Source organism: Octopus sinensis, linkage group LG6 (assembly GCF_006345805.1).
Source record: "Octopus sinensis linkage group LG6, ASM634580v1, whole genome shotgun sequence".
NCBI classification, from domain to species: domain Eukaryota; kingdom Metazoa; phylum Mollusca; class Cephalopoda; order Octopoda; family Octopodidae; genus Octopus; species Octopus sinensis.
The window spans coordinates 43,914,537-43,932,407 of record NC_043002.1 but is presented as its reverse complement, the minus strand read 5'-3'; the positions used below and the strand labels follow the sequence as shown (position 1 = coordinate 43,932,407).

At 34.4% G+C, this 17,871-nt stretch overlaps 1 protein-coding gene across 1 annotated transcript in view; it reads right to left on the bottom strand.

Annotated features, from left to right (window-relative positions):
• Positions 1–17,871, bottom strand: part of LOC115213076 (TRAF3-interacting protein 1) — a 238,366-nt gene that overhangs the window by 48,084 nt on the left and 172,411 nt on the right. Inside the window, exons 11-12 of the mRNA XM_029781996.2 lie at positions 9,537–9,648; positions 8,883–8,916 (exon numbers count right to left, since the gene is read on the bottom strand). Coding sequence (XP_029637856.1) covers positions 8,883–8,916; positions 9,537–9,648 — 146 coding nt within the window. The remainder of the gene's footprint in view (positions 1–8,882; positions 8,917–9,536; positions 9,649–17,871) is intronic.

Genomic DNA, 17,871 nt, shown 5'->3' with positions numbered 1-17,871 from the left:
AGCAGTATCGCCCAGCGTTGCTCGGGTTTGTTTCGACCCTTTAGAATTGGAATTTTTGAAAAGCAAAAATTTTGCATTATGTAGCTTGTTATTTTCTTTAAGTGAACATTTTTATGGTTGAAATACACCAAAAAATGGCAACACAGCAGTCAAAATATCGTAAAAAATAGGGATTTTCATAGAAAAAAAGCACCTTTTTGATGTAAATAATTTTTGGTCTTAACATGGTCCAATTTGAATTTTGTCTTCTACGGAATGAAGAGGAAGCCTTCTTCTATCATACTCTCAATTTTGGTCAACTTGTGCCGCAGGGTCTCGGAGGAGATAGTGTTAGTTGAAGGCTACCAAACCTGCCACACACAGACAACTTCAGCTTTATATATATAGATTAGTAACATGTCTATTATTTATAATATCCATTTTAAAATGTTCCTTTTAATATCACTGTTTTGTTTTTAAATTTAAGATTTTCATCTATTTAAACAGACCCTTGTGTTGTATTAGTTTGCCTTGCGTTTCAGTCTTCTCTCTTTTGAGAATAATCACTCTTTTCACTCCTGGTCAATAGGCTTCATTACTTTCTCTTTCCCACTTTCTTACCAGCAGTATCTTCTCTAAGAGCATTTTCAAATTTCTTGTTTTTTTTTCCCCACATTAGTTATCTTCATCATCTTCAGAACTTTTCCAAATGATCCCTGTTTCATTGTTAGTAGATGCTGTCTTCTCAGTAAATTCCTCTTTATTGACACACATTCCATTACTTTTTTTTGTTTCCACAGTAAAATCCATTTTTTGACCAAGTTGATTCTTCATTTCCATTTACAATATTACGTGTATGTTCCAATGTTGATTCTTTCTCCACTGAAGTGTATTATGACACTTTTATCCATGTAAAAACACACATGTACAACTGTATTATGTTTACAAACAGCATCTCCAAGCACCGTGTACAAATGTAAAAAGAGCACCGTGTACAAATATACAAACAGCATCTCTGAGCACTGAGATGGCATAATGCAAAGAGCAACTATGTTTGTGCCACATAAAAAAAACACCCAAGCTGGTGTCATATAAAAGACATTCATGCTGACATCATGAAAAAAGCACCAACATTGGCACCATGTAAAGATCACCTGTACTGACACTCTATAAAACACACCTGTGCTGGTGCCATGTAAAAAGCTCCCTTGTTGACACCACATGAAGGGCACCCAATACACTTCATCTCATGAGATTTTTTTCCCCTATCTCTGGAGATGATATTTCAGTGAACTTTAGTTTTCTGACGCATATTAATGCATATAGTTTTCATTGTTGATATAAATTGCTTCAGCTTCACATCCATTGTCTGGCATAATGAGAATCTAGCACCAGCTGAGTTTGTACATATATTTCCAAATTGAATTCTAGAAATTCTCACTCTCTTTTACTCTTTTACTTGTTTCAGTCATTTGACTGTGGCCATGCTGGAACACCGCCTTTAATCGAGCAACTCGACCCCGGGACTTATTCTTTTGTAAGCCTAGTACTTATTCTATCGGTCTCTTTTGCTGAACCGCTAAGTAACGGGGACATAAACACACCAGCATCGGTTGTCAAGCAATGCTAGGGGGACAATCACAGACACACAACACACACACGCATATATATATATATATATATATAATATATATATATATATATATATATATATATATATATACATATATACAACGGGCTTCTTTCAGTTTCCGTCTACCAAATCCACTCACAAGGCTTCGGTCGGCCCGAGGCTATAGTAGAAGACACTTGCCCAAGATGCCATGCAGTGAGACTGAACCCGGAACCATGTGGTTGGTTAGCAAGCTACTTACCACACAGCCACTCCATCGCCTATGATTAGAACTTAAGTACTTTTTACGAAGTTTTTGTCTTTAATTGTTATTTCAACAATGTTATTAAAAGAAAAGGTTGTTAGACTCAGTTTCACATTGTCAACAAGTTGTATATTATTTTTAAATTAAAAATTTAGTGCTTATTATTGGTTAGAAGAATTTTGTTCCATGAGCAGGCTAATGATGAGGTCAGGTTGATCCAATTTATTCATGATTTCTTTTATATTATTAAAACTATCTTCAAAGTTTCCACCATGATTTAGGGATCTGGTGGGTGATATGTTGTATATATCACTACATTGAGCTGCATTATATATACTATAAATGTGTCACAATCCACGTTTGTTTGTAACAACGGATGGCAACTCCACCATGATTTAAAAAAATTTCCAATCAGTACAAAAGACAGCATATGTATCATACTATGGAATTATTTTTATAATAAAATAATGTAGTAATTTGGTTCAAATCATTTCTATAACTTTCAATGGTTTTACTGAGATTTTTCATCTTTCATAATATTTTCAATCCACAAATCCAAATGACTGGCAGGATGCTAGAACAGCACTATCTTCCTCAGAGCAATCGTCAAAGGCTCATCAATGACTGATCAGGGACCACTTCATCTTCTTAGATACACAGTTGCTTCTCTGATCAACCTGTCTCCATAACTAATTTCAAGCAGTGTTTGAATCTCATTCTTGGAAGTAGTTTATATTGGTATTATTAATGCCAAAACAGGCTCTACTCTGTTTGCCACCAGGTATAGAGAACATGAGTGTAGCAAAGGTTCATGTGTAAGAGCTCTTGTTCATCAACCAATGAGCTGTTTTGTGTATGTAATTGTGTTGTCTCAACAGAACTGATCCAGGACTACACAACCACAAAGACACTGAGGTCCCTGTGGAAGAGCAATGAGGCATTGAGAATAATATGAGGATGCATAATACTAGCTGTGAGCAGTAAGCGGTAGTTTACTAGTAACTAGTAGGCAACTATTTTTCAAATTCCTCCACTAAATTCTCCAACTTGCCATCATAACTTTGAGGATTATAGCTCAGGGGTCCACTACACCAAATTCCTTTGCTAATGAGAAATTCATATTTAACATCTCACAGTAGTGCAAAAGAATAATCCCTGGGTGGCACAATACATTATGAATTTTGACAAGAGATCAGTGATCATAAAATGTCACTCTGCAATATGATTTGGAAAATACACAGGGAACAACATTATGTTCAGCAGGCTGATACTAAAGTTGTTATGTGATATCTCCGTTCCCCAATGTAATACTTGCCATCATTTATCTTATTCCTACAATATTTATGAAGCATGAAGCTTATTGAATACTGGTCAGTCTCTATAGTGAAATGCCTATTTATCAGGTAGTGGTGCCAGTGACAAGAGGTTTCATTAATAGACTGAGTTTCCTTTTCAGTCAAAGCATGGTGTTTTCATCTAAAGAAACCAGGCAATTGTTTTAAATGAGAAAGACTACAAACACTGCATCTGATACATTTGTCTCAACTTCCAATGGTACGGACTCATTGAGAGCTTTTACCACTAATACTTCAGAGACAGAAAATTGAGTGAGTTCCTATTATTGTTGACCAACTCAGGTAATATTTATTTCAATCACAACTGTTATCATATCATATAAACTTTTCACCTTAAATAGTTAGAATTATTAATTTTATGACAATTTGGACATAAAGTTACCTCAAGTTTAAAGTTTTAACAATTGCATATTTAAATGTTTTTAAATAATCAATTATATTTTCCAATATGCCAAAAAAAAAAAGAAAAGAAAGAGAAAAAGAAATAATAAAAAAGGAAAAAAAAAAACTTAAAATATTAATTTTAAGTTTTTGAGAGATTTGAAATGCAGCTGAGTTATATCTACAGACAACATAATGTAAGGAAGTTCTATCACATCTTTGACAAAAATAAAGATTAGAAATTTAATACTGAAAACAGGTGGTTCTTATAACAAGAAAAACAGAACATTTCAGGTTGTTACATAACAAGGTAATGAAAATGGTCAATAACAATAACCAACTCAAATACTTTCAAATTCTCTCATTTCTCAGAGACTACCAGTGAGGCTTCTTAAAAGACCTGCTCCCTTATGTGACATGTTAACGGGCTTGCACTTAAGAGAAGTTTGGTGAGACCAGTGTTGTTGCTTCACACTGATTTTGTTTTCAATTAACTTTGAAAATAACAGAGTATTTAATAAAATAATTGTGTGTTACTATTAACCTCATTTTTGATATATAAATTAATATTGTTTTGATGTATGTTTTTAAATTAGTTCACTTTAAAACAAGAAGTTTATATCATAGAACCAGGCAGGTTCGTATCAAAACAGTTAACCATGTTTGGCATGCAAATCTCCAGTCAAAACTTTCTCTTTATGGGTTCCACCCATCTTTCATCCCTTGGACTAATACTGCTTCCTATTGTATCACATCATTTGTAGCATGTGTTGACAGAACTCTTTCTGCCCCACTCTCAACCAACTCTGGTGCCTCACAGGGTTTGATTTTGCCTCCTTTTTTCTTCTTTCGTTACATCAATGACCTTACAACTTGCTACCACATGCAACAACACCCACTCTTATGCTGATGACATAATTCTTTATTTAAAAGCAACAGGACTCAAGCACAACTTTCTCTCACTCACTATCTCTCTCTCACATACATATATATTTTCCTTTCCAAGGTCCTCTTTTGAAGCTAGCTTGGAAAGCATTACTGAGACATAAATTTCCAGCTGGACACCCATCCTGTGGCTAAACAATACTAGTTATTCAGATCAGGGAACCCTTATCCCATTTATCTCCATAGCCATAAAACCTATTTATTGATAACAAAAAATACAACACCGCCATTTGTAGCTCCTGATTTTCAGAGATGCACGAATGTAAATAAACACACAGGCACACAGATATATGTATGTGCACACGCACAAACAAATATACATTTGCATACAGACACACATATATACACATACACACACACACTTGTATACAAACACACACACATACACATGTGCAGGTACAAATGATGTTGAATATCATAAGCACCAATTAGGGAAAGAACCTCAAGCTCACTCACATTACTCAGATAACCTGTCTATGTCGATTACCAAACAACATCTGTTACCAGTTATCATTATCTAATTTCAACCAGTTATTAAAGCCAAGATAGATACTAGAAAATGGTTATCTGTGATATAGCCAACTACACTGTTGAATCTCCACAAGTATCCTGCTTGCTTTCAGGAAGATAAGTCAGCTACTTAGTATTAGCTTGGTAGTATTAAATCCTAATTTAATATTTGTAACCAAAATGAACAAATCTGAAATTAATGACTAAGATTTTAATTAGACAAAATAAGTCATAATTTCAGACAAACAAAGAAGAAAAGGTCACCAACCAAACATGAATTACATATCCATAGCTTGTTGGCAAGATTTTATATATATATATATATATATATATATATATATATATCTTTTTACTTGTTTCAGTCATTTGACTGCAGCCATGCTGGAGCACCGCCTTTAGTCGTACAAATCGATCCCAGGGCTAATTCTTTGTAAGCCGAGTACTTATCCTATCGGTCACTTTTGCCGAACTGCTAAGTTACGGGGATGTGAACACACCAGCATCGGTTGTCAAGCGATGGTGAGGGGACAAACACAGACACACACACATACACACACATCATCATCATCATCATTTAGCGTCCGTTTTCCATGCTAGCATGGGTTGGACATATATATATATATATATATATATATATATACATACACACATGCTAATAGGAGTATACAGTATTATAAATCCACTACAGCTGATCATACCAGTTTCACACTGAATGTTAGGTAACTGGACATATGCTCCTCAAGGATGGCCGGTATGGAAAATGTATAGAAACTTTCCATACTTGCCATTCTTGAAGATAATGACAATATATACATAGATACATGTGTGTGTGTATGTTGTAACTTATTTGACAATTATATGAATTCTTTTATAAAAGCACAAACACATTAACTAAGAAATTTTTTATGACGACAATTGCCTAATGCACCTGTAATTTCAATATCCTTTTATGTTGGATTATTACTATCATGTTTTTTATAGCATAACATTTTAGTAGGTTGTTTGTTGACAGTTGCACTAGCTTACCTGCTTTTTAGAGCAGGTGTGTTTATTTATCATGATGAAAACAAAACATACAAAAAACAAACAAATACAAATCATTATTGTTCCAAAACTTATTCACAGTTGTCAAGATATAGATACCTGTTTTGTAAATAACTATTTATAAGGAGAAAGCTACAGCCATGGTTATGTGGTTAGGAAGTTTGCTTCCCAACTACATGGTTTTGAGTTCAGTCCAACCATGTGTGACCATGGTAAAGTGCCTTCTACTTTAGCTCTGGGCCAACCAAAAGCTTTATGAGTGAATTTGGTTGTAAGAAAAGGTGAAATGCCTTTTATGTGTTTGTGTGCATGCAAGGGTAAGTATGCATTTGTGTCTTTTTGTCTTGATGTCACACAATAGTTGTAAACAAGTGACAATATTAGAAGCAGATTTATTTATTTCAAACTTTCTGTGGAAACATCTGGGCATGGAAAAATATGATCTTGCTTGGAAATAGAGGACAATTGGTGACAGGAAGGGCATCCAGCCATAGAAAGTCTACTTCAGTGAATTCCATGTGAAAAGAGCACATAAAAATGATGATGATGAGTGTACACACACATACACAGAGAAACACACAAGTTTGTACTGCAACCATGAGGTTTCTGGTTCGATGCTACAGCAGGGAAAATTAGATGTCTTGTAATAAAGTCTCAGGTTGACTACTATCTTATGAGTGACAGCTGAGAGATAGAACAGTACAGGAACTCTTTGTGTGTGTGTGTCTGTTTACATATATATATATATATATATATATATATATATATATAATACAAAATGAGACAAGAACGCAAAACATCCAGACAGTTCGCTGATACAAAAAAGGGACAACAAAACATCCAGATAGACGATACAAAGATGGGTCATTCGGAGTTTTCTTTCCTCAGTCAAGTTACAGATTATCTTTGCAATTTCGGCTGGTTGTACTCGAGATTGCTCCAATCTGGTCAGCCCCAAGGAAAAACTAAGCTAAGAGCATATTAGATTCCTTGGAAGAAGGCAGTGAATGTATATGAAAACAAGGATGGGAAAAAAACAGAGAATATTACACAAATACAAATAACAGGACATAACAACAGGTGTCTTTCGACTATGGACGAATTAAATTAAGCTGGCATGTGTGGAAATAAAGCTTTACAGCATGCCTGTGAAAACTTGTATCCCTGCCGTAAGGCTTTATTTCCACATATGCCAGCTTAATTTAATTTGTCCTTAGTCGAAAGACACCTGTTGTTATGTCCTGTTATTTGTATTTGTGTAATATTCTCCATTTTTTTTTCCATCCTTGTTTTTGTATACGTTCGCTGCTTTCTTCTAAGGAATCTAATGCTCTTAGCTTAGTTTTTCCTTGGGGCTAGCCAGATTGGAGCAATCTCGAGTACAACCAGCCGAAATTGCAAACATAATCTGGAACTCCACTGAGGAAAGAAAACTCCGAATGACCCGTCCTTGTTTTCTTTGTATCATCTATCTGGATGTTTTGTTGTCTCTTTTTTGTATCACCTGTCTGGATGTTTTGCGTTCTTGTCCCATTTTGTATTTTTTGTATATATACATATATAGCGGTGTACATACACTTTAGTCTCTTATATGTAAGTATATATATATATATCTTTAGTCTTACTCTTTTCAGTCATTAAACTGTAGCCATGCTGGGGCACCAGCAACATTCTTGCCATCACCTCCGGCAACATTTACTCCAATGTAGATGATACTATCCTTAACTGCTCCCTAATTTTCTGCACACAAACATTGTTCACATGTAATCTAAACATCTCATGCCAAACCTGCTAACCCTTGCAAAAGAAATCACAAATGGAATCATATCTCTCTGATCCCCTTCAACTAAACAAAGACAAAATCACCAGCTTACTCCACCTATGCATAGACAACATTCAAAACTTTCAATCTTAGCAAAAATGCTATCCTTCTACTCCACACTTACTGGTGACTTCTGGTAATCTCACATGCTTAACTAAACAAAAACTACATCTTAATGACTCCCTCCCTCTTCATGACTAGAAAATACTGCTATGGAGGAAGTCTGTTCAAATGACATCTGTATGAGAAACTATAATAAATCATAGCTGTCAAGAACAGCTAAACAAACCAAGTGTTGGCCCTTTACATTTAAACAAGCTATATCTGGCCCAAATATTCTGTGTCTATGTTCAAACTGGCCAAATCTGGCTTGTCACACTGACTCTACAATCATCATCATCATTTAGCGTCTGCTTTCCATGCTAGCATGGGTTGGACGGTTCAACTGGGGTCTGGGAAGCCAGAAGGCTGCACCAGGCCTAATCTGATCTGGCAATGTTTCTACGGCTGGATGCCCTTCCTAACGCCAACTACTCCATGAGTGTAGTGGGTGCTTTTTACGTGCCAGAAGAGGCTGGCAAATGGCCACGATCGGATGGTGCTTTTTACGTGCCACTGGCACGGAGGCCAGGCGAGGCTGGCAAAGGCCACGATCAGATGGTGCTTTTCACGTGCCACTGGCATGAGGCCAGTCAGGGCAGCACTGGCAACGGCCACGTTTGGATGTTTCTCTTACGTACCACCGGCACTGGTATCACAGCTGCAATTTCCATTGATGTAGATCGATTTTGATTTTGATTTTTGATTTTTTTGATTTTGGACAATGTTATTCTAAAATTAAACAGTCACAGCATCAAGACCTGAAAGCTACAAGACAAAGCATGATTAATTCAAAACAATGCAAATAAATAAAGCAAGGCATCTGACAGTATAATCTGAGAGCTAAAGTGTTAAGGAAGTGATACTTGCCATCTTCAATGGTTCCAGTTTCATCAGTCTTTAACTGAAATGGAAAAAAGACAGTGTATAATTAGTTGAAATCCATTGTATTAATGTTAGCTGTCAAGATATAATCTTAAAATGTTCTTTTTTCTCCATTATACACAATGGTAATTAAATGCAATACTTATACATTTTAAATAATAATAGATATTGTTCCCTAATCATTGCACCAAATTTGTTCTAAAAAGAAAAACCTGCCATTATTAAATACAGGTATGTGTGCGAGTGTGTACATATGTTCATGCACAGACACATAAATACAAGTATTATACATATATAACGTCATGGCCATGAGGTAAGAAGTTTCTTTCTCAACCACATGTTTCCAGGTTCAGTCCCACTGCATAGTACCTCGGGCAAATGTCTTCTACTATAGCACCAGGCTGACCAAAGCCTTTTGAATAGATTAGTTAGATAGAAACTGAAAGAAGCCTGTCATGTGCATATAAAAGTATATACTGGGCTTGATCTATCAGACTAAAATCCTTCAGGGTCATGCCCCAGCATGGCCACAATTCAGTGACTGAAACAAGATAAAAGATAAGAGAAAGCTTTCAAAATATACGATAACGGCAACTATAGAAGGTCTAACAAATGTAATAATTTAAACCAAAAACTTACAGGGACATTTTTATTTGGAAGTAGAGTTGCATCTTCCAAAATGAACTGTTCTTCTTCATCTGTGGCTGCTCCATCATCTGTTATTACATTGGTGGGTTTGCCATTTCCAAGTCTAAATTGAAAAAAAAAATAAACAGTAGAAATCAACATTAAATTCCTAGAAAGTTTACAGCCTCAGCAAAGCAAAAGCTGTCTCTAAAACAAATTTTTTTTTCCAGAGTATTTTAGATCTCACTAATGAGAAGTTGGGAGGAGGGGGAAGGAGGAGGAGGACACAACAACAACAACAACAACATTGCCTGCAACTTGTTACTTCTGAAACTTGTTTTTTACTGATGTTTTTCCTTACTCTAGATAACTGATTCCTATCACCTTAAAATGAGTCAGCTTATAAATCTGATCAGCAGTTCAAACTCAGAACTGATCAACAGGGAACTTGATACTTTCTCATCAAATTATTTGTGAGTTTGAAACTTAAATTAACCAATCTTATTCAGTAAAACATAAAACAGACAAAAAGTAGCATCTACCCAATCAATCACACTCCTTACAAATGAAACCAAAAATCATCACTTACAAAACATAAACACACCTCATGTACAAAAGATTTCCAAAGAAACATAACAAAATACATAAATATACTTAATTAATTAGCATTCAGATTACTCTATCAAATGTAATTCTTTTTATTCACATTGTTTTGAAGAAATCATGCATTATTTTGTATTTTCAAGATTTTGATGATGTGACTGTTACTTATAGGATGATATTGTAGGGTAGGTGTAAGAATTTGAACAGAAAACAGGTGGATTATTTGGGCCAGATGTGGCCAGTTTAAGTGCTTAAAAGGTTAAAAGCATTTATGAGCATCACATCGGACCAACAGAAAGAAATGATAACAGTAACTTACAAAGAATTAGATCAGATCTATTTCCCAGTTCCAGACTCACCACAACAGGTACACTTTACATCATCACAATCCTTTCTCCATTTACATAATGAAATAAAACCACTTAGAACAAATAAGCAACTAGTGATGCAAGGATCACAGTGTGTTATAGCAAACTCCATTTGTCATAACATGAACAACCACTCACAAACATCCAAAAGCATCAGTAACACCCTAAAGATCTATTATAACACCAGAAGTAATACTCTATCAAAGTAATCACATGATGACATCAAGGGAATCTCTACGCAGTTGCTCAGCATGCTAGAAATGCTAGCCAGATGTCTCAAATCATACCCTACTATCTTATAACAGGAAGAACAAATTTTATAATGTAGATCCTAGACAGATAATGTCTAACTAAAATGTAGCTTGTTCATGGTTAAACACATTAAGGCTAATGTGGTATAAATGATACTTCAACACACTTTTGTTTGTGGTTATTGTTATGTATAGCTTAACAAGAGCTATACAGGTGAGCTAAATATAAGCTACAACACGGTTCTAAAATCCTGATTTTCTAGACTCTGGACAAACATAAAAACACGCACACAAACATAGCAACAACATCAATAATCTAATTAAATTCCTGGTTCCCCTCTTTAAACAAAAAAAAAAAAAAAACTAATTTTACTCTCAAACCATTTTTAAAAATCATTTTTACATTGCTTTGAATTATAAATGCACTTTGAATGAATTCTAATTGGTTTCATAATATTACATAAGATGAGAAAATTTAGTTTAATGATTCTCATTGTAGAATGCTTTTATTCTGAATAGATATGCAATGTGAATATTTATGCAGGTGTAGGGCATAACTCATAACAGGTGAACTGTGAACAAGGACTTTTACTGTGGACTAGCTATTGAGCAGGTCTGCAGAGAAAAGACTTCTGGGTTAGGCAGTAAATGAGATCCAAGGGTAAACGGCCAATTGTACACACACACACACTCTCTCTCTCTCTCTCTCTCTCTCTCTCAGTGTATATGATGGCCATGGAATAAACAACACTTTGACACACTCTAGTTTGAGGTTGTAGCTTAACAAAAGCTATACCTGTTAACTAAATATAAACAATTTTTAAAATATTCTTTTTGAAAGAAATGCAGTAGTTTTTTCTTGTTTCTCTTGATATTTGTCTTTGTCAAGCATTCTCCAGTTAGATATGTTTCAAAAACCTATGGTATAGTGATAGCTGTGATCATCTTGTTTTTATTGTGGACAAAGTGTCCTAAAATACCTAATGAATTGATTGAATGGAGTTTAGTTGCTAATTGTCCAGACCAGAGTCAGCAAAGTCAAAATAAAAAAAAAAGACAAATTACTATGCTAGAAACATTAGAGCATTATTGTGCAATCCTTTTTGCTTTTTTTAGTGATTGCGAGAAGTTGTTTGCTTCTTTTATTCTGTTTTCAAAACTTTAATTCATTAGTTTTAAAGACTCATCAATGAGCAGTATTTACATGAGCATCTACTCGAAAGTTGAAGTATATAAGACAAAATAGATAAAGGAGTATAATTATCTTCTGCTTTTGGTTATTTATAGATTTGTATATGCATGCTGTATACATTCAGTAGTGTATAAACCACATAAATATTGAGTTATAAATATAAACTATATATGCATGTTGGCACTGGTATGTGTGTGTGTAGTTGAGAACCTTACTTTGCAGCCACATAGTTTCAAGTTCAGTCCCACTGTGCAAAACTTTGAGCAGGTTTCTTTTACTATGGCCCCAGGTTGACTAGTGGCTTATGACTGAATGAGTTTGGTAGATACAGGCTCTGTAGAAGCCCATAGTATACATATCTGTGTGTGTGTGTGTGTGACATTATCACCATCATCATTTAATGTCTGTTTTCTATGCTGACATGGGTTGAATGGTTTGATAGGAGCTGGCAAGCCAAACGACTGCACCAAGCTTCATGGTCTGTTTTGCTTGGTTTTAATGGCTGGATGTCCTTCTTAATGCCAGCTCCCTTACTGAGTGGACCTAGTGCTTTTTACATGGTACTAGCACTGGTAAGGTCTGTTTTGGCATGATTTTTACATTGGGATGCCTTTATTTCTTTCAAATTACAAGCATGAAACAAAGTTATCGTTCTTAAAAAACATTAGAAATATAAACACAGTGAAATCACCCTAACCAAGTACTGAAACCAACTGAAAAAAATCAGCACACTCTTTGTATTAATAATTATCACATAAATTTAGATGTGTAACAATGAAAGATTAAATCAGAAACTGAAGAGTAAATGTTTTCACTATAACAATAATGTGGAGGAGTTTTAGTCTAAAAATGTGACAAACTCTTGACTTGTGATAAACATAACTTCCCTTTCTGTCTTTTATTTTTTAATATCATTCGAATAATGATTAAATATTCACAGTTTAGAAAAAGAAAAACGAAATGAATATAATAAGAATTTTGGAATTTGAAAAAAAATATTCAACCTAATGACAAGGTAGTGTGGTGGTTACTGAGCATCTTTAATACCAAAAATGGAAAAAAAAAACTCAAGAAATTCTAAAACTTAAAATCAAAACCAAGTTTCTATTATTATTTATGTAAATAAATTTCAACATTTAATATATTGCAATATGTTATTTGACAAGCGATGCATATTATATTACTCTATTTGGCAAACTATTTAATGTAGACAGGAGATATGACAAGAAAAATAGTATTAAAACAGTTCTCTCAGCTGTTTTCCTAAAGTTAAGAATTTCAAAGTTATTTGAGTTTGTGGACAATTTAAAACTGAAAGTTGTGAAATCAACATATAAAAGCATTGCTATCTTTGTAGTGCTGTCAAAGGTAGAATCAAAGGAGATTGAGGCATTATGTTTTTATTCTTCCTAGAAGAGATACTCTTCATGAAAATGAAACATTTTTTCCTTGTGTTGTGACATTTGAGCCATTGTACTAACAAGCACCAGAGACTGAGATGGTCATTGGAGAGTATGAGCTAAAGTGACTAACTCTGGGTATGAGGACTCACTGGCTACTATTACAGAAAAGTAGCAGATATTTACAGAACCAAACATTCAACTGGTGCTCCACCATGGTTCTGTACATTGCTTTGTAGAACATTCAGGCTATAAAATGTTTTAGGTTAGGAGGCAAAGTGAAAGTGGTCAATTTTGTAGAAAACTGGTTTGGGAGACAAACAGGCACATATGATATTGGGGATAAGAACAAGTGGAGGTTCCCAGCTGGGCAGGGCTAGAGATAATGGAAACCTTGACCAGAAGGTCATATAGATATTTGGTCCCTTAGGAGATGAGTTGGAGGCTGCAGTAAGATTCAACTGATTACAGGGTCCAGCTGTAGTAAGTGGAGTGTATAAAGTGGGAGTGGGGAATGTTGAAGTTGCTGGTTCAGAAGGTGGAATTTTAATCTGGTCACCAAGTGAGTAAGTGAATGGCAGAAGTGCAGTTGCTCAGCAGATGGCTTGAAGTAGGTGAAAGGCAGCATCCAGGAAAGACAGGGAGAATTGTATAAAAAAATAAAGTGATTGATTTGCTCTGAGCAGATATCAAAGTCAGAGGTTCCACTACAAAAGCAGGTAGAGTCAGAGAAACTGAGAAGGGGATGGCAGATTTGATGTTTTAGGAATGTGAGGAATAAAAGTCAAGACACGAGTCAGAGTTTATTGATTAAAAGCATAGCGGAATGGATTACTTTGATAGAAATAGAAATATCTAGGATGCTGACAAGGGTAGTAAAAATGGTGGGTGTAAATTTGAGTGTTGAGATGAAATAGTTAACTAAAATGATAAAGGAGATGAGTTGCTCTCTAGTGCTTATACAAACTTTGATAAAGTGACTACATAGCTCAGGTTCTTGAGAATTGGGTGAAAATTTGAGTCTTAATTGTAACCTACAAATAAGTTAGCATAGTTGGCAGTTTATCTTGGTACCCTCGACTACTGCGCTTCCACTGGAGAAGGAAAAGCAATTTTAAGTGAAGATGAATTCTGTGAGGAGAAGTATAGGTGTGCTAAGTTCAAGTTGGTGTGGTAAATAAAAAGAAATAAAAAACAACTCCAGGGCTGAGAGATAGTTGACATCGGGGATGATGGTATAAAAAGATTTTATATTCATGGTGAACAGGACTTAGGAGGGTCAGAGTAAGGATGATATTTTTGATGTGCAATCAGAAGGCAGTATTGAAGGGCACCATGAGGTTGTTGTGGTAGCTAGAGTTTAGTGAACTCACTGCAAATTAGGACAGTAAATGATGGTTATAAGGACTGTGAAGTTCCAGGAGGAAGTAGATGTTCAGAGGTCCAATGGATTGAATAATGAGATAGGTGGATGTGAATAGAACCAGAAAAATGTAGATGTGTTGGTGTATAGCTGTGTACTTTATGACAATGAAGGATGCAGTCCCTGGGTAGTCTCTAGTGTTATAGAACTTATGGTCAATAGAGAGTCTTCTCTCTGTAGAGTTCAATATGCCAACCACAAATGCCTTGCCTTTGTCAGCTGATTTGATGACACTGGTTATGGAGCTGACAGAATGTGATGAGTTAGGGAGAGAGATGCCTGGATGTATCTGATACTTATGGAAATTGAAATAGTCAGCACAACCGATTTTTACAAATTGTGATTGCATAAACATAACGAACAAACTTAGTTTCTCAGTTAGTTTCTATACCTGCTCAAGGTGAATTCACATAATCAAAAACCAAATATGGCTTTCTTGTCCTCAATAGTCTATAAATGAAAATTACATACAAATGAAAATAATGCACTCTTTTAATGAATCATAGACTACCAACCATTTCTAAGGTCATCTTGATTACTTTTATAATACTCTATAGTATTATAATACAGTTACAATAGTCTATACTTTTTAGTCATAGAAACAAAAAGTAAAAGTTTACTTCTAAATACTTTAGTTAAATACACCTGCAGCAACCTATTTAGTAACAATATCAATTTTCAAAGCAGACCATAGAACTCGCTTAATTTCTTAGTTACCTGACTTCTTTGTTTTTTGTTTTTTTTCCACTTTGGCTCTAATTTACTATTCACTATACATGACCATCAAACAAGGTAATTTCTAAATCAGTTTCTTGAAAACACTAAGATGCAGACAATGATTATATGAGTCTAGACAGCCGTAGATGTTCAAACGTATAAAATGTGTATTCATATACAATAACATAATACTGAAGGAAAGAGTGAATAATGGAAAAAGAAAGAAAAAAAAAAGGTGGGAAAATATTGTTGGAATGTGAAGTTGAAAGATATGCTGAGTTTCGGAATTAAGACAGTGATTTCAAATTACACACGGTATATAATATTATTTATTATTTAAATATTATGAAAATGAGCCATAATACTTTAAAATATCAATGAAATGATAGTAAATACCAAAGCAAAGAATATATAAACAGTAATTGGAAGAGAAAAATGAAACAAAAACAAGCTAAGATTTGATGATGGATACAAAAAGCAATCTTGTAAATTTGAAATGCCCAAGCAAAAAGAGAGGAACAATGATTAACCCTTTCGTTACCAAACCGCCCAAAGCCACCCGAAAAAAATTTTGGTTAATGTGACCAAACCCGCCCGTATTTACCTATTCATATTTAAATGAGAATATCAGAGCAAATCTCTTTAGCACATTCGTGAAAACATGTATTATACTTCGTAAACAGTTCATCTACAGTTTTGTACAAGAATCGAAGTGTAATTTTAATTCCGTGAAATTTGGGAGATTTTTTTCTGAAATTTGTTCCTATTGTGTTTTCAAAATTTGTAATTCTGACAAAAAATGGATATGAATTTCATTATATCAAGCAGCGAGTCAGAATTCGAAGGATTTTCTACTGAAGACCTTGATAAATCTAACTCTATGACTGAAAAAAAAAAAGCATGTGGTATTTGATAATGAATCTGATGTTTCATTTTCCGATAGTGAAAACAGTGAATCCGAGAGCTCCGACAGCGATAAAGAAAACGAATTGGCACCTGAATGGAGTGAAAATTTAAAAACTGTTTCTTTCAGTGATTTTTCTGAAGAAACTGGACTAAGCCACAGACTTTCCCAGGAGAATAAAGCCTTAGACTATTTCTTTTTACTTTTTCGAATGAGCCTATTTGAAATCATTACGGCGGAAACGAACCATTACGCTAAATGTAAACAAAGCGAAAGAAAGGATAGTTAGTGGTTTCCCACAACCTTAAATGAAATTAAGACTATTTTGCCATAAATATTATTATGGGTATCAGAAAGTTACCCAGAATAACAAATTCTATCGTAAAATTTTGTTGTATACCCAATTGAATATTAGCTAATAACCCATTTTCTATAGCGCTGTTTGAACAAAATTTTAATAATTTTATATTTTGTTGAATTTACCTGTATCTACCTGCAATTAGAGTCACTTTGTGACAAAAATTATAGTATAGAATTGGTTGAGAACATTTCATTAAATTATCTTCCGAAAATCACATTAATATATTGATAAATAAAAAAGTTATAGTTGTTTAATGAAACCTGACTAAATTTATGATTATGTTAGAAATTAATTGAAACACATAAGGGGTGTATTTTGGTCAGAAATATAGTAATGAAAGGGTTAATAGTGCCATTTTAAGTATCAAATAAAATCCAGATAATAATGTTTCTTGACATTTGTTTATATAAGGTAAGTAATGACATCAATAAATTACCTTATTAATAAATCAACTACATCTTGTTAATTGACTATCAAAATATCATTCATTCATTTGGTTCTCACTGTGCCTTGTGGCACTTGAAGCAATAGCAAGATCATTCCATCTTTTAACTCTGAAAGCTCCTTGCTGCCATGCTTCCTTTAGTTGGCAATGTATTCTTTTACCATGTGGAACCCATTGCAAAGCAATCCTGACAATTGAGTTCAGTTTATAGCAACAAACTTGACCCAACCATTTCCGTCTCCTTGCTTCAACAGTTTCTCTTAATGGTTTCACATCAGCCTTGGCTATTCAAAATCATATTCAGCTAGTAGACCTTCAAAATTTTTCATAACCATATATTTTAAAACGCCTCCAATTTCTTTTCAATAGTTTTGGTTGTTTTCCAACATTCGGATCCATAGAGGAGGCTGTTAAGTATGTTGCTTTTGTAAAATCATATTTTGGTGCTCTAGCTGAGTATTGATGATTTCCTTATCAAGTTTAACATACATGCCTCAAGAGTTACAAGACAAATCTGAAAGACTTAGTCAAATACCCAATATCATAGGCCTCAAAATCAATGAGAAAAAAATGTACACCCTTTGTAAAAACATAACAGATGCTGACCATGTGACTTTGAATGACAAACCAATCACAAATGTTGAAGTTATTTAGGTACCAAAATGACAATGGATGGAGATTGT